Here is a 23,756-nt window from a genome sequence, read left to right as displayed (position 1 = left end):
GAGGGTAACACCAGTCAAGAAGCCCATAGTGAAAGGACATCTGGCTCTGAGAAGTGACAGGAAACTGAGGGCTGGCCTCTGAGCCGAGGCCAAGGAGCCTTCTGGGCTGCGACTCCCCTGTCACCGCGTGGTGGTTACAACAGGGCCCAAGGTTTAACTGAAGTGGGGCCTCAACGGCCACCTCCGCCTGTTCAGTCACCCAACCCCATGCACCAGCTCCTGCTCCCACCTTTGCCTGGAGCCCTGCCCCATCCATCTCCCAGCTACCCTCCAGGACACCATTCAGGCACCACTGATGAAGCCCTCCCTGCCCAACACACGCCCACACCCCAGACCCAGGGTCAAGATGGGCTTGGAGCCCCTGGTGCTCCCCCAGCACCCTCGGGGCACTGGCCCACCTCCCCAAGGCATATATTACCACCTGCCGAAGGTCTTGACTGGTTCTGCTGGTTCTTTCTTCCCCCTTTCACCTCTAACACACTGTTATCATATGTACGTGGATTAGCTCTCTCCCTCAATTAGAAGGCGGTCAGCTCCTCAAGTGTACCATCCACCTTTCCTGTTCACTGAAATACCCTGAGAGCCAAGAGCAGCACCTTGCTGATAGAAGCAGCTCAGCGGGTGTTTGCTGAATAAAAGAGTAAGTAATTTCCCTCACCAGGCCACCTGCCTTTGGGAGCAGGACCTGTCTTAGCGCCAGAACCCAGTGTGACAAGCAGAATAATGCCCCTACCCCCAAAGATGTCCGTGTCCTAATCCTCAGAATTTGAGAATGTTACCTTGCACGACAAAGGGGACTTTGTGGATGTGATTAAGAACCCCGAGATGGGGAGATTATCCTGGATTATCCAGGTGGGCATCACGTAATCACGAGGGTCCTTGTGAGAGGGAGACAGGAGGGTCGGCCTGAGAAAAGGTGAGGAAGCAGAGGCCAGAGCGCGGAGGTGTGAGAAGCGCTCACCCTCCCTTGCTGGCCCTGAAGACAGAGGGTTAGGGAATCTGAGCCAGGGGATGCCGGGGGTCTCTAGGAGCTGGAAAGGGCGAGAAAGAAATCCTCAGAAAGAATGCAGCTGTCGATGCCTTGATTTTAGCCCAGTGAAATCCATCCTAGACTTCTGATCTCCAGAATCATTAGACAATAAATCTCTGTGGTTTTGAGCCACAAAGTCTGCGGGAATTTGTTGCAGTTGCCAAAGAGGAGCTACAGCACCCAGGAGGGGGCACACAGTGAGGGGTGGGAGAAGTCTGCTAAGAGGATGCTGCGGACCAGTAAATAAAATGTTGGTCTCGGAAATAAATTTCCGTCCACAAGAACAGCAAAGAGCGATTTGAGCCATGAGGCAGGAGGGTGGTGGTGGCTGTATCTCTCTTTTCCTTTAAAATAACTAACTTTGACTCAGAGATGCCCATGATTTTCCTGCGCTGGTAGGTCTTACGTTTCATCCACTTAAGGCAATTTTCTTAATCAAAGATAAATTTCCTCCTCATAAAACCTTAAAGCAAGATTTAACAAAAAGAAAAGAGGGACGCCTGGGTGGCTCAGTGGTTGAGTGTCTGCATTTGGCTCAGGTCATGATCCTGGGATCAAGTCCCACATCGGGCTCCCCGAAGGGAGCCTATGTTTCCACCTCTCTCTGTGTCTCTCATGAATAAACTAAAAAAAAAAAAAAAAAGAAAAAAAGAAACTAATTTATTTCATGAAAACTGTCTGGTCTTCACAAATGCACGACTAGTTGCACTCAGAGCTCCTGTGTGTTTCTCTGGGCCCAGCTGGTGCAGGGCCTGTACGGACTCGTCTTTCTGAATCTCCAAAATGCTCGATCCCCATGAATTTGTTTCTAATGCTGACACCTGAGAAAGTGACATGACAGGAAATCATTGAGGTCAGGTTCTGTGTCCAACTGAAAATTTAAATGGCCTGAATTATGGGCTGAGTCTCTTCCACGTCTCATTTAAAAATAAGAAGAAAGCAACCTAAGAAACTGTGTTTTTTTCTCAGCTTTTTGCTTCCAAACACCCCCAGCCTACCACCCACCCAGCCTGCCATTAGTTTCATCCTGGAAACATCCAGAAAGACTGGAAAATTGATCCTTTTCAATTACCACTGATAAATTTTCATACAGAAAAAAAAAAAAAGATCCTTTTCAATTAACATTTATATATCAGGAAAAAGTAACATCATGAACGGAGCATATAGCTATTGTTTCACACGGGAAAGAAATCTTGAAACTTTTAAACATCCAGAACCGATTCATACACAACCTAGAATTTGTTTTTGGCCTTGTGGAAGATAGGTACAAACTGGAAAGTTTTAAAAGTTCTCAAAATATTCTATCTAGTAGTAATTTGAAAACCTTCCTTTCTGCAATACATACTTTACGACAACACGTCCTCACATTTTTCTTTCCCGTATGGGTCTTACAGGATATAATGAGAGAATCAAAACCTAAAACCCACAGCACACTCCATCCTACATAATAAACGTCTACTGAGCAGCTACTACATGTGCTGTTCTGCGTTGGAGCAAGATGAAACCCCCAGCACCAAGATGCCCCCCATGCGGTGAAGGAAGGGCAGGCATTCGATGCCAGCAGGTACGCTAGAGTTCACACTCAAGTGGCTTAGGCATGCTCATTCAGCAGATGTAATCCCTCTGCTGAAAAATCCTAAACCAGACTCTAATTAAAGAAAAAAAAAATCAAAACTAATTTCTCCAATAAAAACAGTTGTCTTTATATTTAAATGATGGGACAAGTGGATTCAGAGGGCATTCTTTCACACATTGCAACCCCTCTGCCAAAGGAGCAGGTGTTTGCTGTCTACCTGCACCCCCACCCCCCACCCCGCCCCGGCCCAGCCACCCGCCCATCCACCTACCCCCCATCCATCAGGTACCAGCAGCCCCAGTGCACGAGGTTGCTGGGCCAGGCACACAGGATGAGGACTAGGACACAAGCTCTGGCAGACACTGCCAAACGTGGTGGCTCCAGACTGTGTTAAATGCTGACGCTCCTCCTAGCCCCGTGTTTTCAATAAACCACATTTTCTACAGGACGCCACTGTTGTCTGCTACAACAAGCACACTGTACCTGTTTACAGTGGTCAGACTGGATGCTTATCTGCTTCCTCCCGTGTCGTGCTGTCAGCCTAACGCCTCGAAGCACATCGAAGCTGTATCCCAAACCGGCAACCTCATGTATCACTGCACTGCCTGTGATACTCAATAAATCATGTCCCTCAGCAGCGGCAAATCACAATCGCTGGCACCTTCCCATAATTCTCGGAAGAATTTGGCAGGTATGAAATGTGCAAAAGCTCCTCTGATGCCATCCCAGTCACACCCTTCCTGACGTGCCGGGTCCGGCTTGGGACTCCCATGTCCCGATGTGGAGGAGCTGTTTTGGAAGAGATTTAATAAGACAAGGAAGACCGTAGTCTAGTAAATACAAAGGAAAGCCCAAAGCGTGGTTAGCATGGACGCATCCGAGTCTGCTCCCGGCCAATCGGCAGCAGGCCACTGCAGACTGCAACACCCGGTCCCATTGCTTTCCGGGCTCTTCTCGAGAGAACCACACTAACGGAGGAGCGCTTCTAGGACACACAGTCCCAACATTCATCTACATGTGCTGAGTCTTGCCTGCGGATCAGGAAATCCAGACTGGAACCAGAATGTACTAATTCCCCAGAGAATTAATCTGGATTGCAGGCCTTGGGTTGTGCCCTGGGCATACCTGGGTGGGGACAGTGGTGGAGACAGCTTGGGAAGTCCTTCTGATTCATCCAAGGGACGCTGCTGGGGACACAGCACTCGGGTCCCCATGTGAGAGCCACACTAAGAAATATCCTTCTTGTTAGCGCCAAGAACACCTACCCCTCTCATGAAGTTCACGGCTCCGTATGTCCCTGTTTACTGTTGTAAAATCCGGTACCAAATGCACAGCCGAACCTATGTACCTCCCGTAAGACATGCCTCTGCTCAAACATCAGCAATCTGCCCCAACACCACTTTATAAAATATCCCCCAAGCGTGCTCCCCGGCCCACACCCCTCTCCTTGTTTTATTGTCCCTCACTGCACCTGTTCACCACTGGACATCCTTTGTGTCTCACTCGTTCATTTGTGCTTTACCCTTTTCCCACGAGAGAGTGACCGTGGTGACAGCAGACTCTGGTCCCCTCCTGGACGCCCAGAAACACTGCCTGGTGGGTGTGGGCGATTGCTAAGTACTTCCTGAATGAATGACTCCAAAGACAGGTAACTGTACAACTCTATGGTCTGCATTTCAACTTTCTCTGTGAACTTGAACTTTGCTTGAGTCTGATATGTTTACCGTTGTTCCCCCTTTTTAAGTATTGGTGTAAGGCAGCCTAAAGCTTTTGTAGAACAAAGCAAGAGATTAGCAGACAGAGAGGTACAGACAGAGAAAAAGGATGATCTAATTACCAACCACACTGCATTTTAACAGCTGGTGAAGTCTCTGAGGGTAGAAGGGGAGGAAATGAGCCAAAGGGTTTAACTACCAATTCAGTCAAGTAACCTTTATTCAAACACTGATCATTTTCTTCCCACAGGCTCAGTCATCGACCAGGTGAAGCTGCATATTTCATGGGGCCAGTCCACTGCGAAGCCCTCCCGGCTTCTCTGGTGGCTCCCACAGTTCCCACCCATTCTGCTCACCCATGTCTTTGGGACTGAGGGCTGCTTTTCACGACAGATGTGTCCAAGTGTGTCCACACCTGCTCATTTTCACACTGGGATTCTTTGGAGGGAAGTGAATGAAAGGTTTCCAGAATTTTAAAAACATATTATACCTCTCCCCTAAAACATACCACTGCCTGTGGACCTGAAGCCACGCTCCCATAATAATTGGAGGCAGAGTAAGAAAATGCATGAGCCCAAGCCAATCTCCTTCTCACTCAATCCTACTGTAGGGAAACTCAGCCTTGAAAACCTACAGGGCAGGAGAGAAAGAAGGTGTGCGGCAGAGTGAAGAGCTGCTACCAAAGAGGGACAGGAGGGCCCTTACCTGTTTCACGACAGTCACCGTCCCTGGAGCCATGGCAACCACGGAGGCCACGGCTGTGGCATCATGGGCCTCGGTACCCAGCTCGATGATCTGCTGGAGGATGTTCACAGCTGTGGGGTCAAGTCGGTCACCTTACAAGGAAGAGACAAATGGAATATCATTAAGCCCACCGGTGCTGGAGGGCATGGTGCAAAAGCAGACCTCAACAGAGGCCACTGTTGGGTGGCTCCCTCTCCAGGGGGAACAAGGGTTCTCCACAGTCGCTCATTTTGACAACAGAATAATCCATGTGGTACCTTTTGGTTTTAAAGTACTTCCTATAAGAATATCTTAAAGCCCCAAATGATCCTGTGAAGAGATGACACTGATGATATCAGCCCCACTTCACAGACTGCTTACCTCCGCACAAAAAAGACAGGAGATTCGCCTGGGGTCACTGGGTCAGTGACGGCACAAAGCCAGAGCTCAAGCCCAGATGTTCTGAATCCAAACTTGGTGACGGCAAGACTGTCTCTCAGGACAGAACCCCTGAGAAGTACCAGCGAACACTTTCAGTTGCAAAGTTAGTGTCCCGTGAGCACACACACAGTAGGTGGCCAGGGAGACTGCGCCAGATAAATTACACAAGTTACGGACAAAAACATCCAGGGATGTCTCAATTACCAAAATCAGTGGGCTTTAGAATTCCAAACCAATTTAAGCTTGGGATTCTATTTTAATCGTCTCAAAAGATTGGGATCCACATCATCAGGGCAGCTACTGAGTATACCCTGCCTGCTGTCACCATCTGCTTGACCATCTGTGACTCTCCCGAACACGGCACTCTGACCCTGATCATTGACTCAATAAAACGCAAACTACTGCATGATCTCTGTGTTAGCATAAGATCACCAAGGCTCTGCCAATGCTTGCATCCTCGTGGACCAGTTTTCCGCGGGCTACATTCCCATGTGAGTCATTCAGGAAGAGACGAGGAAGGGGAGCATGATGTGTTCCATGTAGAGGGTAGGATGGGGCACGTGTCTAAGGCAATGATGGTGTGGGTGACGTGCATGTATTCTCCATGTCCCACGCTGGCATTCCCCTACACACACACACACACTCTCTCTCTCTCTCTCTCTCTACTAAAGGGAGGGGTGTCAACTGTGCCTTGCAGCCAACCACTCTGAACATCCAAGACTAAACAAAACATTTACCTTAAAAACTTTCTGAGCTAAGTAAGGTCTAATTCCTCATGCACTTACTCCCTCAGTGACCATTTATCAAGCCTGTCACCAGGAGCGTGGCTCCCAGCAGGAATACAAAAATGTGCCTCCATCGAACATTCTCTCCCCTCCTCCTCCTTCTGGGACTCATGAGACAGATTTGTAAGCAAATCATTACGGCACCAGTTTGGTCCCGTATCAGGAGGCAATCAGGGTAATGCTGCAGAAAAGTCAGGTGGGTCCCGGGCAGGTGACACGTGATCTGAACACGGAAGGCACAGGTGAGGTGGCTGGAAAAGCCATGCAGGGGTAGGGAACAGACTGTGTATCCCAGAGAACGCACGCAGCAGTGCAGGTGCAGGGAAGATAAAGGAGTGCCTGGAGGGTGCCTCAGTGGCTCAGTGGCTGAGCATCTGCCTTTGGCTCAGGTCGTGATCCCAGGGTCCTGGGATTGAGTCCCACATCGGGCTCCCCAGAGGAAGCCTGCTTCTCTCTCTCTCTGCCTATGTCTCTGCCTCTCTCTTTCTCTGTCTCTCATGAATAAATAAATTAAAATCTTAAAAAAAAGGGGGGGGGGAGGGCCTGTATAGACTGCAGGAAAGAGCAGTCTCAAAGGCAGGGTGGACAGGGGTGTGGCACAGGGAGCCAGGACCCAGAGTGGGCGGGCCTGGCTCCATGGGCTGCAGAGTCTGAGCCTTATCCCAAGAGCCAAGGAGACACACAGGAGTGGCTTCAGGAGGAGTGGGTGTGCACGTGGGGGGTGAAGGCACAGGGTATGACCAGTTGCTGAGGCCGCCAAACACGAGCAGGGGAGCATAGGCTGAGACAGGGCCTCGGTTCTGGGGGCCCCATTAGACAGCCTGGCCACCCCACTCCCCTCTGTGGAACCTGTCACTCTAACCAGTGCCAGCGGGGAAGCACGATCTCCCTGGTCTCCTGAGTCCCCCCACCTCAAACCTCGAGCCCAGCCCTGAAGTAACTGGCCCCAAGGGGTATGTTACACCAGGTTCTTACAACCTGAGCTTTAGGGGCTTTAAGAAGTGGGTGAAAATGGTGATTTCCTACCTCCTGCCACTACCTGATGCCTTCCTCTGAACACAAACCGGGCTGTGGTCGCACATTACCTTGGGCTCCTCCTACGTACTGAAAAGGATGCTAAGAAAACATCTGTAAGTATAAGGCCCGAATCACTGCTGGGGTGGCACAGTGGTTTGATTTTAAAATCGATCTAACATTTGAAAACAATGACAACTGATTTAAGAATCTGCTTTGGGGCTTTTCAGAGACTGGGACACAGGCAGTGCTGGGCTCGAGGCTCTGCAGGGTGGCACGGGCAAGGCGAGCAGCTGCGTTCTCACCCTGGGCCTTGGCAGCACCGTTTGTGGAGCAGGAACAAGTGCCCTGCGAGAGATGCCCACAGGGAAGCCAGGGATGGGGACAGAAATGCAGATGACAGGACCAGCTCCAGCACTCTGCTGAGCACTTCCAGCAAAGCATCTCCTACACCTGTGATGAGTGGGAAGCCTTCCCTTCAGAACATGTGGATACCTGGCCACACTGCTGCAAAGCTCTGCTCTGCTGAGCCTCCTGGGCCTCTGTCAGGAGGTGGAGGGCTCCTCGCCTGACCGTGACACCTTCTGCGGTCCAAATGCTGGGTCAGGGATGCAGATGGAGCCTAACTCAGGGACCATCACTCATTCACAAATTCATTCATTCAGCATGCCTCCTAAAGACCAGCTGCAAGGGCACTGGAAGGTGTCAGAGGGGACAGAGCGTGTTCTCTCTCTCACCGCTCTCCGAAGTGTATCTCAGGTCCTGGAGCGCGGCCACGGCTGCCTGTGTCCCCTGAACGTCCTCTTCGGCTTCTGTGATGTGCACATACTGGGTGGAGGGCTCCTCGGGGGTTTCTGTTGCTGGCTAAACAAAAACAGATCATCTGAGTGATCTTCTAGAAGACCACCTGTTACCCACAAGTCCCAGGATAACGGATCGAGATGAAGGAAATGCAAACCAGCAACCCCTTTGCAACACCTCATTTAACTGGCATCCCTCAGAAATCAGCTGCTCCAATCAAAACACGCTTTCCAAAAAGGAAACTTCTCTTTGCAAATAGCAAGACTTTTAAACCAGCTTTGGTAGAAAGCTTCCTGCCACACATTCTTGCCCCAGAGAAGAGAGTGTGTGGTTCATAATTAGAGATTAGACACGTGCAGAGATTCTCGTATGTGCTCTTCTAGTGGCTGCTGTCTCCTCCTACTGGGGCCAGCACTGTCCTAATCTTCCCTGGGTCTGGGGTCTCGTGCCATCAGGCCAGCAGAGCTGCAGGTGGAACAGAGTGCGACAGGCAACTACATGGCACATGTAAGGCTGGCACCACATGTCCTGCCACCGGGCAACAGCTCAGTAAACCTTGGCTATCCCAGCCATTCCTATTTTTATACGAGGGATATGATTAACAACAGAGCTGCAAAATCAGGAGTTGTGAGGGTAGGAGGGGCTGAAGCAACATTCACAGGTGCCTCAAAGAGAGAAGACGTGGGACAGAACTCAGCACGTCACAAGAAACCAGCATTAATCATGCCCTCTTTCTGGAAGGAACAGGGAGTGCAGGTGAGCGCAAAGGCAGGAAACAAGAATGTCATCAATAAAGAAGGAGGACTTTACTCAAAATTTACAGGAGCTGAAATTATGCTCCATAAGCACTTACTGGTAGCAAACACAGTTCAATACTCCATGTGGTTCTTCTTTTACAGCCAAGGGGCCAAATGCATTTCAAGATTCCTAGCCTGACACATAGCAGACACCCAATAAACATGTGATAAATGTATAAACGGACAAAAAAAAAAAAAAAAAAAAACCCTCTACTTCCTTTTAAGTACCATTAAGCCACAAATTGCCTAACACTGATTAGACCCAAGGAATGTCTTAGCCTGTGAGAAACCCCATGTACACAGAACCGCTTCTCTTTCTCGCCGGGGGAACTGTGCGTCATAATCCCATATGGGAAGTACGGGCTTTGCAAGGCATTCTGGGGAGCCAAATGACAGCCCAAACTGGTGGAACAGGCAGCTTGTCATCCCACAGGTAACCAACCGCCTGAGCCCAGCTTCTTGACTACTCCACCATCTTGTTTCTGGAATCAAGTTCATGGTTTTGTGTCAATTATTTTCCCTGGGTTTGAAGCTCTCCTTGACATGTTGGGATCTGCAAGAAGCAAGGCCTGCAGAGCAGAGGGGTGTTACCACACACATCCTTACAAAAGCACCAACTGCTGGAGAGATGTGGGGTGTTAAGTCAAGAACTGGGATTACAAAGCATGTTTGTTAACAGAGAGCAAATCCTTGCAGCCTGAACTTGAAACAGAGGACTACAGGTTTTCCCTTAGATGAGGATGGGATGAGACCCACACCACCACCGCCACCAATAATCATAGTTGCTGCCAAATGCTGGGGGTCCTGGAGGCCTACCAGAGACTAGACATTGATCTCAGCAGTTTGTGTATTGTGTCTCTTGGGTATCATGAGCCTCACTGTATGGATAAGAGCACTGAGGCCACAGAGGTTAAATAATGGTTCCAGGGCAAGCCACTTATATGGGACAGCACCAGGACTCCAGGTCTATCAAACTCCAGTGTACATAACCTTACGTTTTCTTATAGAAAAATTCAAACACACAAAACAACAGGGGGATGAACCCTTCATGTACACATCACCCAACTTCAATAATTATCAATCCACGACCGGTCTTATTTCCCCTCTGCTCCCATACACACTCCACGCCCTGCCCTTGGAATATTTTGAAGCAAACACAGAAGGCATAGCATTTTATCTATAAATATTTTAGACGGTATCTCCAAAAGATAAAGCTCTTTCAAAACACAAGCACAATACTACCATGACATCAAACAATGAACAGGAAGTCCTTAATGTGGCCACACATCCAGGCCATGTCCTTGTCTCTCCAAGATCTTATTTCCCACAATTGACTCTTCAAACCAAATTTAAGTCACTGAATCCACGTATGAGAACTGACTGACATACAACTATTATTTATGGGTTCTCTCTCTGTTCTGCCTTTTTCCCCACTTATTTTTCTGTTCTGTTGGGAAAGTGGGCTGTTTTTCTGCAGAGGTTCCAATAGTCTGGACTTTGCCGATGGCACCACCATGCAATCACTGAATGTGCTGTTACGTCCACGGTGTTTCCTGAAAGTTGGTAGATGCAGAAGCTTAACCAGATACTGGTTCCCTTTTTTGGCACCAGTATCTCCCTTCACGGGCTAGATGGTCTACTTCCAGCAGGCGACACGTGATGTCAGCAGGTAAGGGATGGGCACTGCTGGACCTGTGACACCATGAGAGGCCTGCAAAATGGCAATACTGTCCATCTTCATTGGTCGGCCAGAAAGCGACTATAAATAGAAGCTTCTCCTCATTGAACATTTCATTATACAGAGGTATAGTTTGTTTAGAAAAGGTTTACATAACTATTTGACTCTTGGCCTTTATTTACCAAAACAGAGTAATGTCCTACCAAGGTAACTGAGTTTCCTCTCCGGTGTCAGTATAAACCCATGGACTGAAATATCCCTGGTGTGCCTCACTGTAATTACTACCCACTAGCCATAGCCTCAGAGCTACAGCACCAACCCTTTCGCCAACAGCAGAGTAACTGAAGACAGGATGTATCTTTGCAGTTCGTTTTGCCCTTAGCTTACACCCCACTAGGGAGGACAGTCCTCCGTGTAGCTAAACCATCGTTTTGATATAGAGTTAGAATCATTTATTTTGCTTTCCTCTCAACTTTTTGGTCTTGCGTTTTTTTAAACTTCAATTTTTCTAGTATGATATAAGATATACCCGTGGTTTCAGAGTCCAATCTGCACAATGATGTGCTAAGAGAAATCTGGCTTATTTCTTTATCCCCTCCGTCCTGGTGTGTCCCTACGTCTCCACATAAAACGCTCCCCTTTCTTTTTTTTTTAATGACTATTTTATTTTGAAAGATTTTTTTTTTTTAAGATTTTATTTATTTATTCATAGACACAGAGAGAGAGAGGCAGAGACACAGGCAGAGGGAGAAGCAGACTCTGTGCAGGGAGCCTGATGTGGGACTCGATCCCGGGTCTCCAGGATCACACCCCAGGCTGCAGGCGGCACCAAACCGTGGTGCCAAACCGCTGCGCCACCGGGGCTGCCCCTGAAAGATTTTTTGATTTACGGAAGAGTTGCAAAGATAAAACGGAGAGTTCCTATACACCCTTCACCCAGCTTCCCCCCATGGTAACATCTGATGTAACCAGAATATAATTATCAAAGCCTAGAAGTAACACTGAAATGATGTATTAACCACAGACTTTACCCAGCTTTCTCCCCGGTGTCCCTTTTCCATCCCAGGACCCAGGGCCAGCCAGACACAGTGCACTGGGTCACCAAGTTTCTATGGTCCCCTCCAAGGAGGGACAGCTCCTCAGGCTTTCCTGGTCTTCTGTGAGCAGGACAGTCTTGAGGAGTTCTGGTCAGATCAACACATCATTTATACACATCTGACGGACTTCTCGTGATTAGACGGAGGTTGAGGTTTTTTCAAAGAATACCATGGGGAACTGGCCCTTCTCATCTTGTCCAGGGCACACGAGGTCACCGTGACTTATCACTGAGGACACTAACCTCCGCTCACATGCTTAGCATGGGGGCCTCCAGGTGCCTCCACTGTACAGTTACTACTTTCCCTCTGCAATCTAGTAAGTATGTGGGGGGGGGGGCAGATTTCTGAGGTTATGTAAATATTCTGTTTTTCCTTACATTCCATCTACTGATTTCAGTGCAGGGTGACGGATTTGCCTGCAGCGATGATTACTGTGGTGTTCTAATGCTAATTCTCTATTTCTCTCATTCCTCCCACGTGTATTCATCAGAACTCTTCCAGGCGGAAGAACTGTTCCTCACTATTTGTTTCTATCAGTACAGACTCACAGATAGTTATTTTATTCTTTGAGTTGCAGTGTAACACCATCATCATTTATTTTGTTATTTAAAATGTTCCCTGGGGCAGCCAGGGTGGCTCAGCCAGTTAACCCCGCCTTCAGCCTAGGGCCTGATCCTGGAGACCTGGGATCAAGTCCCATCTCGGGCTCCCTGCATGGAGCCTGCTTCTCCCTCTCCCTGTGCTCTGCCTCTGTGTGTGCGTGTGTGTCTCATGAATAAATAAATAAAATCTTTTAAAAAATAAATAAATAAATAAAATGTTCCAGGTTTGGCCATTGGGAACTCTGGGTTATTTCCTGTGTCCTGATATGCCTCCATCTTTTTTGGGGGGCGGGGGTGGGGAGGACAAGCATGCTCTTACTTTCTAGGACCACAAGATACCCTAGGGATCATCTTACATATTTTCTGCCACAGCCCTGGAACCAACCACTTTTCAAAGGACCCTCGTTCCTTTGATTGGAGAATATCCTATTAGGAATCGAGATCTGGGTACCAGGTGTGCGCACTGCCACTGTCACCGCTTCTGGGCTTTCTCAGCACAAAAGGCTAAGACACACATGTATGCAGACTGTGTACGGGCACACGCCTCGAATTAACACACATGCCACCTATTCCTCTATCTAGACCTGTAACATATAATAGGGCTGCCATAAATAATGTTGTGCAGACGCCTTTTCTCATTTTGTCAGGGTTACCTCAGGGTACTTTTCTAGTGGTGGGATTGTTTAGTTAATGGATAAAGAAATACACAAGAAATTCTACTAGATATTGCTAAATTCCCCTTCAGAGAAGAAGTAACGTTCTGTATTCCCACCCCCAATGCATGAGATGTATTTCTCCCTCAGCCTCTCTGACAGAGAGGATGTCAAATTTTGGATTCTAATAGGAAAGAAACTCTTGCTCTCCCTAGTTGCCATTCACATGTGCTACGATCAGATTGATCACGTTCTCAGATATTCAAAGTCATCTGCATTTCTTTGTCTACGACCCTTTCTTATTTCTTGTCCCTTTTCTTCCTGGGTTGTTGATCACTATTTTTACAAGACTTTTGTAACGTCAACAGACTCATCCTTCTTCTAAGGTATGACCACAAGTATTTTTGTCATTAGTCTCTTTCACTTGTTTATGAGTTCTTTTCCATTAAGACTTTTAACTTTTTTTTTTTCTTGTAGTCAATTGTTCTCAATCTTTTTCCTTTACTGAATCTGGATTCTCAGTCCTAGTTAGGCAAGCTCGCCACACTTTGAGTTTATAAATGAATTCATTCACTCGGATTTTTCTTCCAGTATTACTGAAATGTCACCGTTTTTACATTTAAATCCCTGAGCTTTTCTGCTCTTGCGTCTCTCTATATATACAAGCTATTTGTTATTTTATGTTTATGTTTCAACCTGATGCTTATCACGTTAGCAGTTTTTCATTGCTTCTTTTGGATTTTCCAAAAATAGAATCCTGCCATCTTCAGAGAGATACCTTATTTCTTCCCTTCCAATTCTTAATGTCACTATTTACTCTGCCTTGTCTGACACACTGGCTGACGCCTCCCAAGCGATGTTCAAAAGCAGAGCTCCTGGGGCAACCTCATCTTGCTGCTGATCAACAAGTCACCCTCCGGGGTTCCGTCACCAAGTAAGATGCTGGTGGGGCCGAGATGCAGGGATGTGTTTTTCTACCTTAAGGACATATTCATCCAGCTGTACTTTACTGACTGTGTTTGATCAGCAGACACTTAAATATGTCAAGTGCTTTTTTTCTGAACGTGTGAAGATAATCATTTCATTTTTTTCCCCAGTTCTACTATGATGATGGATTATACTAAAATATTCCCTCCCACTGAACTGCATTCTGGAATTATCCTCACACTGTCATGATGTTTTACTTTTTCCACGTGCTGTTGGATTTTTTTCAAAGCCCTGACTCTTAATCACCGTATGCTCTGATGCTTCAGAAAGTCCTCGGATAAGAGGTTCTCATTTGGGGATGATTTGGACTCCCAGAGACATCAGCAATGTCCATGACATTTTCGGTTGTCGCAACTGGGGATGCCACTGGCAGCTGAGGGGTGGAGGTCAATGATGCTACTAAACATCCTAAACATCACTAAAAATGCACAGAATAATGCCTACAACAGTTATCATGTTGAACACTGTAATGTCAGCAATGCTGAGTCTGGGAAACCCCGCCTGCAGCTAGTCCATTGTGGTGACGCTTGATACCACGAGTGTTTCCAGCCAGGGGACTGGTTCTAACACCCAAGGCTAAAACAGACAGAAGGTGGGAACCTGTGCCTTCAGCAGGATAGGAGGGCCTAGAACCAGAAGATGGAGCCCCTCCCAGTCCGCCTGGCGAGGACTCACAACATACTCATTGCCTGACATCCTTCCCTCAGAGGCAAAAGTTGAAACTCTGGGCTGGGGAATCACAGAAGTGACAACGCTGGTGAGACCAATACAGACATTCTCAATTCGACTCAAGGTAGGAATTGGCAGGCATGGTCCTGGTCTCATCCCTCAGACAGGAGACAGGCTTTGAAAAGACTTTCTAGCTTCCGGACCAGAAAACCCAAGCCTCTGGGGAACCACTGTCTGTGCCCTGGACCTGGGCCCACCTGGTCTGTCATTTGTACCTGGAAATGTCAAGATCAATACCATATTCAAAAAGTTACCTCCCATTTGGGATCTCCTTCATTCTCCACCAACTTCAGGCCATGCTTGTTCTTCAAGTGTCTGTTGAACTCCCACTTGGTGCCGTATACGAAGCTGCACACGGGACACTTCAAACCACCTGAGGGCAGAGAGGGAAAAGGAGCCTACATGACACATAAATCGATAAAAATAAATAAAGACACAAACTAAACCCCACCTCTCACATCCCTCCAATGGCTTCCCATCAGACCCAGAATAAACTCCCAGCTCCTTGCTGTGGTTTGCGTGACCTTACTGTCACCCCTGTGACCCTGTCTCCCCCCCAACACCCCCTTCCCCTATTCTCTCCTTTCTCTGCCTCTGGCACTGACCACACTCATCCCCTCTCTGCACGCTGGCGCTGCGGGGGATCCTGCTGCCAGCCTTTCTGCTGCCTGAGTCTCATCTCTGTCAGAGCTGCTGTGCTCTCCTGCGACCTCCTGGGGGGTCTGAGATTTATTTCTCACTCACTGGGACACGAAGGAGGGAGGAGAGGAATTCTGTGCTGATGATGAGGCTGTCTCGACAAACTGGATAATAAACAGGCAAATTTCATGGAGATGCACAACAAGTACGCAAGTGTGATGTGTGTGACCTCCTGAATCAGTTTCAAGTCGGCACACTGCTCTGTAGTTGGGGTTTCCTGTCTGTCACCCGAGGTGCTGAGTGGCTCCCCAAACAGTTATGAGCAAAAAAGGAAGCCGATCCAGAAGGCCAGCAGTACATCCCCGTGCACCTTCCGCTTACTGCTTTACAGCCTCCCCATGCTGGGAGGGTGCAGGAGAGTAGCACACAGGTCCAACAGAGACGGGGGACGGAATTGTGAACCTCTAGAACATTCCGCAGTGGAGGCAGCTCAAACAGATGCTTATTTTCTGAAATTTACACACTCTGAGCTCTTTTTTTAAGCCAAACCAAATGGGCTTCTTCTTTCCCACCTAGATGATAATTAAACTTAGTTTTTAGCTTCCCTTGTTATCACTTATCCATCATCTAAAACGTATTTTCCTATGATCATCTTTTAAAACTCTCTAAGGTGTGAGAACCTCTGCCTTCTCCTTTGGTTCAACTGACGTAGCTCCTCCTATAAAGACTAAAAAGAGGCAGCAAACAAAAGCGACCTAAATGAAATTAAACACTCCTTCTGGGGCACTCTTTAACGGAAACTAATTTAGGGAGGAAAACATCCTTATATTATGTTTAAATTAAAACTAATATGATAATGCCCCACATTAATTAAAACTTCAACCTTTGCCACATTGCCTTTAATTAAGGAACACCACTTTGGAAATATGTAGTCGAGACTAAATGCAGAACTATGCCACTTAATTGACATCAAAGCTGAGAGAAATTAATTTCTAGTTCAATTCATTACATTCTTAGGCAATGAACAATAAAGGTCATGGGAAGACTTGGTGCACTTACTTGCAGCACTGATATAAAGTACACACCATAAAAACCACAGACCCCCAAATCGGTTTCCTCAGAAGGCATGATGAACCAGGCAAAAACACAGAACTTTAGGAACAATTTTAAAAATCGATTATGGCACCTTTTGCTCTTTTTGGAACGCAATGTGTTCTGGAAGAATTTTAGGCATTAAAATATCTTTGCTCCTTTGTGGTGGTGACCTTATTAAAAATTCAATTTCAATTCCAATACCGGTAAGTCCTGGAGTGACATAGAACACTGGGTTGGGCAATCAGATACCTGAATCTGGCACATGCTCATGTGACCCAGGAGCCATTTCCTAAAACTCTAAAGTCTGTTTTCTCTAAAGTGAAATTTTAAAGCTCGTGTCTTTAAAAAAAAAGGCACTCTCCAGGGGTACCTGGGTGATTCAGTTGGTTAAGCATCTGCCCTTGGTTCAGATCATAATTCCAGGGTCCTGAGATCAAGCCCTACATTGGGTTCCCTGCTCAGTGGGGAGCCTATTTCTCCCCTCTCCCTCTGCTGTTCCCCTTGTCTGTCCTCTCTCTCTCTCTCTGTCAAATAAATAAGTAAAATCTTAAAAAAAAAAAAAAGAGGAGGAGGGCACTCCAGTAGGCAGAATAATGGACCTCCAAAGATATTCACATCGTGGAGAAGAGGGAACCTCATGCACTATTGATGGGAATGTAAACTGGTGCAGCCACTATGGAAACTGGTACGGAGGTTCCTCAAAAAATTAAAATTACACCCGTCATATGATATAGCCATCAGCCCTGTTGGGTTGACATCGAATGAAAATGAAAAAACAGAATTCCAAAGCAGTATCTGTACTCCTATGTTCATTGCAGTGTGATTCACAACCGCCACGATAGGGAAACAACCTAAGTGTCTACCAATAGATGAATAGATAAAGAAAAGATGTGGTGTGTGTACACACACAGGAGTATTAGTGAACCACAAGAAGGAAGGGAATCCTGCCATTTTCAACAACACGGATGGAACTAGATGGCATTATGCTAAGTGAAGTAAGTCAGGCAGAGAAGACAAGTAAGTGCATGGTATCTCTTATATGGGGAATCCAAAAAAAAAAAGTCAAACTCCTAGAAACAGTAGACAAATGGTTGCCAGGAGCTGGGGGACAGGAAACAGGGAGAGTTTGTAAAGAATACACACTTGTGGTTACAGAATGAATATGGTCGGAGGGTCTAACGGGAAACATGGTGACAATCACTGATAACTGAAGTTTGCTAGGAGAGTAGAACTTAAACGTTCTAAAAAACAGTGAAAGGATTAACGTGTGAGGTGACAAATGTGTTAGCTGACGAGAGGAGGAGAATCCTAAAGATCTTACAGCTTTGTGAATGATGCCTGGGTAACACTGAAAAAAAAAAAAAATCTGTGGAGACCTACTTGTAAAGAGACTGGGCTCTATCATCACTGTGACCCTACATTAAATAGGTGGGGATCCTGGCCCCCAGGAGCCGGCTGTCTGGAATGGAATGTGCATGGATAAACAACAGACAGTATGTGAGGTTTTTATTATAATGGAAAGTAAACAAACATAGAAAAAGGGGGATTATGGATATTCACATCCTTATTCCTGCCACATGGGAGTGTTACCTCGCATGGCAAGATGGGACTTTGCAGTTGTGATTCATTGAGGATCTTGAGACGGGGAGATTATTCTGGATTATCCAGGCAGGACTAAGGTAATCATAAGGGTCCTTTCAAAGAGGAGGGAGAGGGGAGGTCATGGAGTAGCAACAGGAGGAAGCCTCTACAGCCTCTGCTGGCCAGGAGGACGGGTAGGAGGGGCTCCAGGCACGGCGTGTGGGCAGCCTCGGGAAGCTGGGCAAGGCAGGAGAACCCACTGTCCCTGGAGATTTCGGAAATTCAGACTTGTTAGCAAACTTGACTTTAGCCTGTGAGGCCTACCTTGGACGTCTGACCTTCAGAACCGTAAGATAATGAATTTGTGTCATTTTAAAATCACCGCCAAGTCTGAGGTCATTTGTTACAGCTGCAGTGAGAGGCTAAGACAGGCACTAAACAGTAACTGGAACAACTGGCCTCAATGATTAAAGGAAAGTGGATACAGAGCAATTGAGAGACAATACTAACTAGGAAAATGTGGAACTGGACTTTGTGAACATTCTCACTTCTTAATTCAGTGCCTGTCCGGGACCCAAGCAGAGCCCCAACTCAGAACGAGGAAATGCGCTCGGGATCGTAATCTGAATCCCACGCAAGCAGCAGGGAGAGGGGCATGGCACGCTGTCAGACAGTATCTGAATCTCTCTCAAACCCTGCCCTGTTTCCCAGAAGATTACCCAGAAAAACAGTGTAAGGAAAAAGAGCAAAAGAGAAATGAAGTACATTTTCTTATTAGCCAGGTTGGCATCCCAACCCTCAGGGAGGACCACCTGGGAAGCAAGAGCTTGGGCAAGTCTCCACCATCCTCCTGCTCCCTTCATACACTCCCCAAAATCTTGGCATCTGGCATCCTCTGGACAACCACAGGGAAGCACTGAAGCGGGGCAGTTCCCAGAGTTAGCCTTGGGTCAGATGAGCAACTAGACCAGGAGACAAAGAAATAAGAAAAAGTCAACAGCACCCTGTGTGTGTGACCTTTTGACACAGCATCACGTGACCACCAGCAAATGCAAACCAACTGCTGCCCCAGAAGAGGACAATGCTGCTTCCTCCTCTTCCTCCTCTTTAGCAAGTGCAACTTGAGACCAATGTCAAGGGGCATCAGCCCAGCAGCAGTAGGAATCCAGACTCTAAATCCAGAGCTGGGTGTGGCTCGGCACCTGCTCTCACTGCCGCCTGGGCTGATCATCTCTCCTCACTTTAAAACAGGAACCATGATCCCGACCTCACAGGGCCTCCGTGAGAGACAAATTAACACATAACGTAACAACCAACAGCACCATCTGCCAGTAATGTATGGAATCTGGGCCCTAATAACAATTTTAAAATTCAAATGTCCCAGAATCAAATAAATGACTTTTGTGTTACCAGAAAGTTTCTGGATTTTCTTCTATGCTATTTTCCCTGAATTTGGTGTGAAAAACTGAGATATGGAAATGCATCCAAGGTGCACCTGTGCACACATTTACATTTTTCCCATGTAGTAGTGCAAAACAACGCCAAGATTTTAGCAGATGCCACAAACGAAGCCTGCTCCTCTCACTGCTTCCTATCCCGACCACTACCCCTGCCTCAAGGGCCCTCTAACAGTGGGGAATGGGAGAAGGGTCAGCATTGAGGAGAAGCTGCGAATTCTCCTCCTGTGAGCAAAGTGGGGACTGTTGGGAGGAATGCACATGTCCTGTTAGAGTCAGAATATGGAGCCTTGGAGGAGCTTCCCAGGCCTCGTCCCTAGCCCACACAGTACCAGTGATAAATGCCACCATATCCCAGTGTCCCGCACAATGCTGGGCACACAAGGAGCTCAAGAGATACATCGTGAAGAGGAAATGTGGGAATACATGTCATGGTAAATTTGGGTCATTTATGAAGTGTTACGTGTTGGGCACAATCTGGGACCCTAGAGGATCATAACTAATCTCCAGAGCTGTTGGGCAAGTGTGAGCCCCTCCTCTTTGAAGATGTGTAACACCAACGTTCAGAGAAGTTAAGTCATCCCAGGGCCACTGTGCTGAGACATCCTGGCACCAGGTCCATCTGACTCCTGTCTCTGTGCTCACGCCAATAATCTGGAGTGACTTGCAGGACCACTTTGAGGTCACTGGAAAATGAGCAGCCTGCGAAGTCCCATCTCTATCCTGCTGTGAGCTCAGGAACGAGCTAATGATTTGTGAGGCTTAGCGCCAAAGGATCTCATGCCTCTCAACCTGTGATCTAGGGAACCGGCTCTTGAGCTAGCTTAATCAGGCATATTTCAAGAGGAAAAATGGGCAGGCCCGCTGCAGCAATCCGACATGAAACTGTGTGTTTGTACGGGAAAATGTCTCCAATCCATATTAATGAACAAGTAATGGGCTAAGAAAATTAGCAAGAGATTGTCTAATCTGCCTTCAAATGATCAGAAGGACATCAAATATACACAGGGAATAAAACATTTACATAGCATTCAGCACAAGTCTAATTACCAAAAAGCACCAGAGTTCTCAGAGAACTGGTGCATCCGGAAAGGGCCCAGCAGACACATTGCTGACAGCGTCACCCCAGTGCCCTGAGGACCAGAGGTGGGCTGGAGCTGGCTTTAACCTGCTCACAAGCTGGCTGTGCACGCCGCTTCCGGTCCCCAGCACACTAGGAGCTGAAAACTGGCCACAGGAGAGAGATGCACACACAGACATTGGCAAATGCTGCCAATCATGTGCCCCTCTCCCTGGCCCTGGGAGGTCAACATTTACAAACACTTCCAGCGGGTGCCCTGAGCAGCTGCCATCCCAGGAGGTTTCTGAACTCCACTGAAAATAACCCGAACTCCATGGAGACCACCAGGGTACCTTCCCCCAGAAACGGACGAGGAACAGAAACATCTCGGCCCTTTAGGCCCCCTTCCCTACTTCCTGCACGCCCCTTCCCTACGCAGACATCCCTCCCATATCCCTGAGCGCTGAGGACAGGAGAACCTCTGTCCACAACTGATGGCTCTGCCTGTGTCCTGGCACGATGCCACTTACACACGGCTGATGGACAAGGAGCCCGTGCACTCGGTGTAGGGAAGCTGTAGCAGCATTTGTGGACAAGACCTACATTTCGTTCATGGCTTGTTATTATGTTATTCTAACACATATTCCTCTATATCAAACCAGAAATTATAAATTTCCATGAAGATATTTATTGATGAGTGAGTAGAAGAGAAACACAAAACCAACGGTGGGGGGCGGGGGGGAATCACTTGAAATTAATCAAAAGAAAGAAATCCACTGGCTCCCGAGGACCCAGCATTCCAAACACAGGGACTGTATCCATCTCATTTTTTTTTGCCTCCATCCTCCTTCCTTCTCCCAGACAGAGGACCAGTGTGAGCTTCGTACTGTTGGGATCGCTGAGCTGTGTTCACACCCAACCAGCTACCTGATTTCAGAGACTGTTCTCTCACCACAACACGATGGCACAAGGTCTCTTATGAGCTAAGAGACATGTTGCTTCCTTACTCAGTATGTCCCTTGGAGGGGGCTCTGGAAATATATACAGGTGTGTATACACACACACACACAGAAGAAAGAAGATTAGCAATACCCCTGCAGAGAGGAAAATTGAAAGCCAGGCCCTGCCAGGGAATGCCAGCTGATGACCGTCTTAGGAGGCTAAAAGAAAACATAGGGCAGGCAACAGTTCGGCACCAGCACATTCTCTGCGAGGCAATGATGAAAGTTTGCAAGCGGAGAGCAGTGCTAAGACCATCCATCAGCCCCACATCTGTCCCAACAGCCACAGTAGAGGTCTATTTCCTGCCAATCCAACCTGACAGTGTGAAGAATGTTAAAAGGAATGTCTAGGCTGCTTCTCCAGCAATCTACTGTGACTCTAAGGCAATCCGTTCTCTCCTCTGTGGTTCCTGATGGGGCTCATCAAAGATGATGCAATGGCTCTAGAGATCTTAGATGTTTTCAGGAGGGGGGAAAAAAAAAAAAGAATGAAAAAGTTTTGAGTGCCACTCGGTGGTCTCTCCTTTGACCCCATCTGCCATCACGTGAGGTGACGGCTAGCAGCTCTGTTCTTAGGTGAGGGCCCTGAGCTGGAGAGGCTGTGGAACTTGCCCAAATACACAGCTAAAGGAGGGGGGCACGTGTGCAAGCCGGAGGCCCCCACGGCACCATCCTGGTCTGCAGCTCCACGAAATGGTCATTAAAACACAAGGCACACGCCCCCTTGCTACCCCAGAGGAATGGCTCTAAAATCACCCTGAGTTTTTAGGCTGTTATCTGTTTCCATACATCAGCCCTGTCACCCAAAGTGCTGAAGGATTCAATCAATTCATTTGTTTTATATTAAGATGCATTTCATGGCAATTCCAGCGAGCAGAGCCTCGTGTTCCACCAGGAAACTCAGAGCGCCCGCAGCTGCTGCAGAGTAACCGGCCCACATCCATGCTTAGTGGGGGCAGATTTCTAAAACCGTCTTTGGTTTCAAAGAGTCACAGCACTCAGGAAGTAGTAAAAACTGCTGTACTGTATGCGGCTATCGTTTTTTTAGTGAAACGTAGATATAAATACAACGGCACTTCTCTGGCAACAGCACATGAGCTAAACCTTCTCAAATGGGAATATGTAATCATTTACTGAAAAAAGCAGCAAAAAATATCTCTCGTACATTTCAAAAATATTAGCGGCTTTCATCCATTTTTTTGAGAGAGAAGGGGAAGGGGCAGAGGGAGAGAGAGAGAGACTTTTTTATTTTTAAGATTTTATTTATTTATTCATGAGAGATACAGAGAGAGAGAGAGAGAGGCAGAGACACAGGCAGAGGGAGAAGCAGGCTCCATGCAGGGAGCCCGACGTGGGACTAGATCCTGGGACTCCAGGATCACGCCCTGGGCCGAAGGCAGGCACTAAACCGCTGGGCCACCCGGGGATCCCCTAGAGAGAGAGACTCTTAAGCCAGCTCCACGCTCAGCACAGGCCCACGTGGGGTTTGACCTTATGACCCTGAGATCATGACCTGAGCTGAAATCAAGGAGTCAGATGCCCAACTGACTGAGCCACCCAGGCGCCCCTCATCCATTCTCTTCAGTTTAAATGTTCTAAATGGTTTATCCTTTTCAGGATGAGTAAGTAATCTGAGCATTCTATAAATATTTTTGGATCACTGTAAGAAGCTCACCTATAAATACATTTACCGTAACATTATTTATAGTAGTTGCAATAAAAGAACACTCTGGAAACCAGGCAATGTCCAACAAGGAGTGTGGCTCACTAAAATGGGGTACTGCCACCTGGGGCTAGATCACAAAAAGCCCCGGGGAGTTATGAGGGAGACCGTGTGCTAAAAGAAAACAGAATGTTCATGTTAGCCACGAACTTTCACATGTGAAGGAAAGGTAGAGAGAGACAAAGAACAGAAGGCAATGCTGGACGTTGGGGGGGCGGTGGCAAAATCTGTGGGTAAATGATGACTTTCCATATTTCAGATGTAATGCCGATACACTGCAGGGGGGATGGGGGAGGTGGAGCCAGTGATGATGACGGAGAATGAACCAAATGCCCAGGCCTCGGGACTGGGCCGCGGAAGACGTCCCAGCCCCACCAAGGGGCACACCGCCTACCTTGCTGGATGAGCGCGTCGGCTGCCAACTCCCCGGTGCCCACGTTGGCGTACTCCTCGTTGGGGTGCTTCCTGTTGTAGTGCCGCTTCAGAGAGCCGGATATGTTACAGGAGTAATGGCAGTGGGCACAGCGGAAAGGCTGCAGGGACAAGGCGGAGGGGTTAGGGAAGGGGAGCCC

At 47.7% G+C, this 23,756-nt stretch overlaps 1 protein-coding gene across 11 annotated transcripts in view; it reads right to left on the bottom strand.

Annotated features, from left to right (window-relative positions):
• The window catches only part of ZFAT (zinc finger and AT-hook domain containing), a 189,375-nt gene that overhangs the window by 19,816 nt on the left and 145,803 nt on the right, over positions 1-23,756 (bottom strand). For all 11 annotated transcript variants that reach the window (XM_025993483.2, XM_072733877.1, XM_072733882.1 and 8 more), the window contains 4 exons: positions 23,579-23,717; positions 14,883-15,001; positions 8,022-8,148; positions 5,027-5,157 (listed from right to left, as the gene is read on the bottom strand). In XM_025993483.2, coding sequence (XP_025849268.2) covers positions 5,027-5,157; positions 8,022-8,148; positions 14,883-15,001; positions 23,579-23,717 — 516 coding nt within the window. The remainder of the gene's footprint in view (positions 1-5,026; positions 5,158-8,021; positions 8,149-14,882; positions 15,002-23,578; positions 23,718-23,756) is intronic.

This window comes from Vulpes vulpes, chromosome 13 (genome assembly GCF_048418805.1).
Source record: "Vulpes vulpes isolate BD-2025 chromosome 13, VulVul3, whole genome shotgun sequence".
Taxonomy (NCBI): domain Eukaryota; kingdom Metazoa; phylum Chordata; class Mammalia; order Carnivora; family Canidae; genus Vulpes; species Vulpes vulpes.
This window is presented reverse-complemented; position numbering and strand designations above follow the sequence as displayed.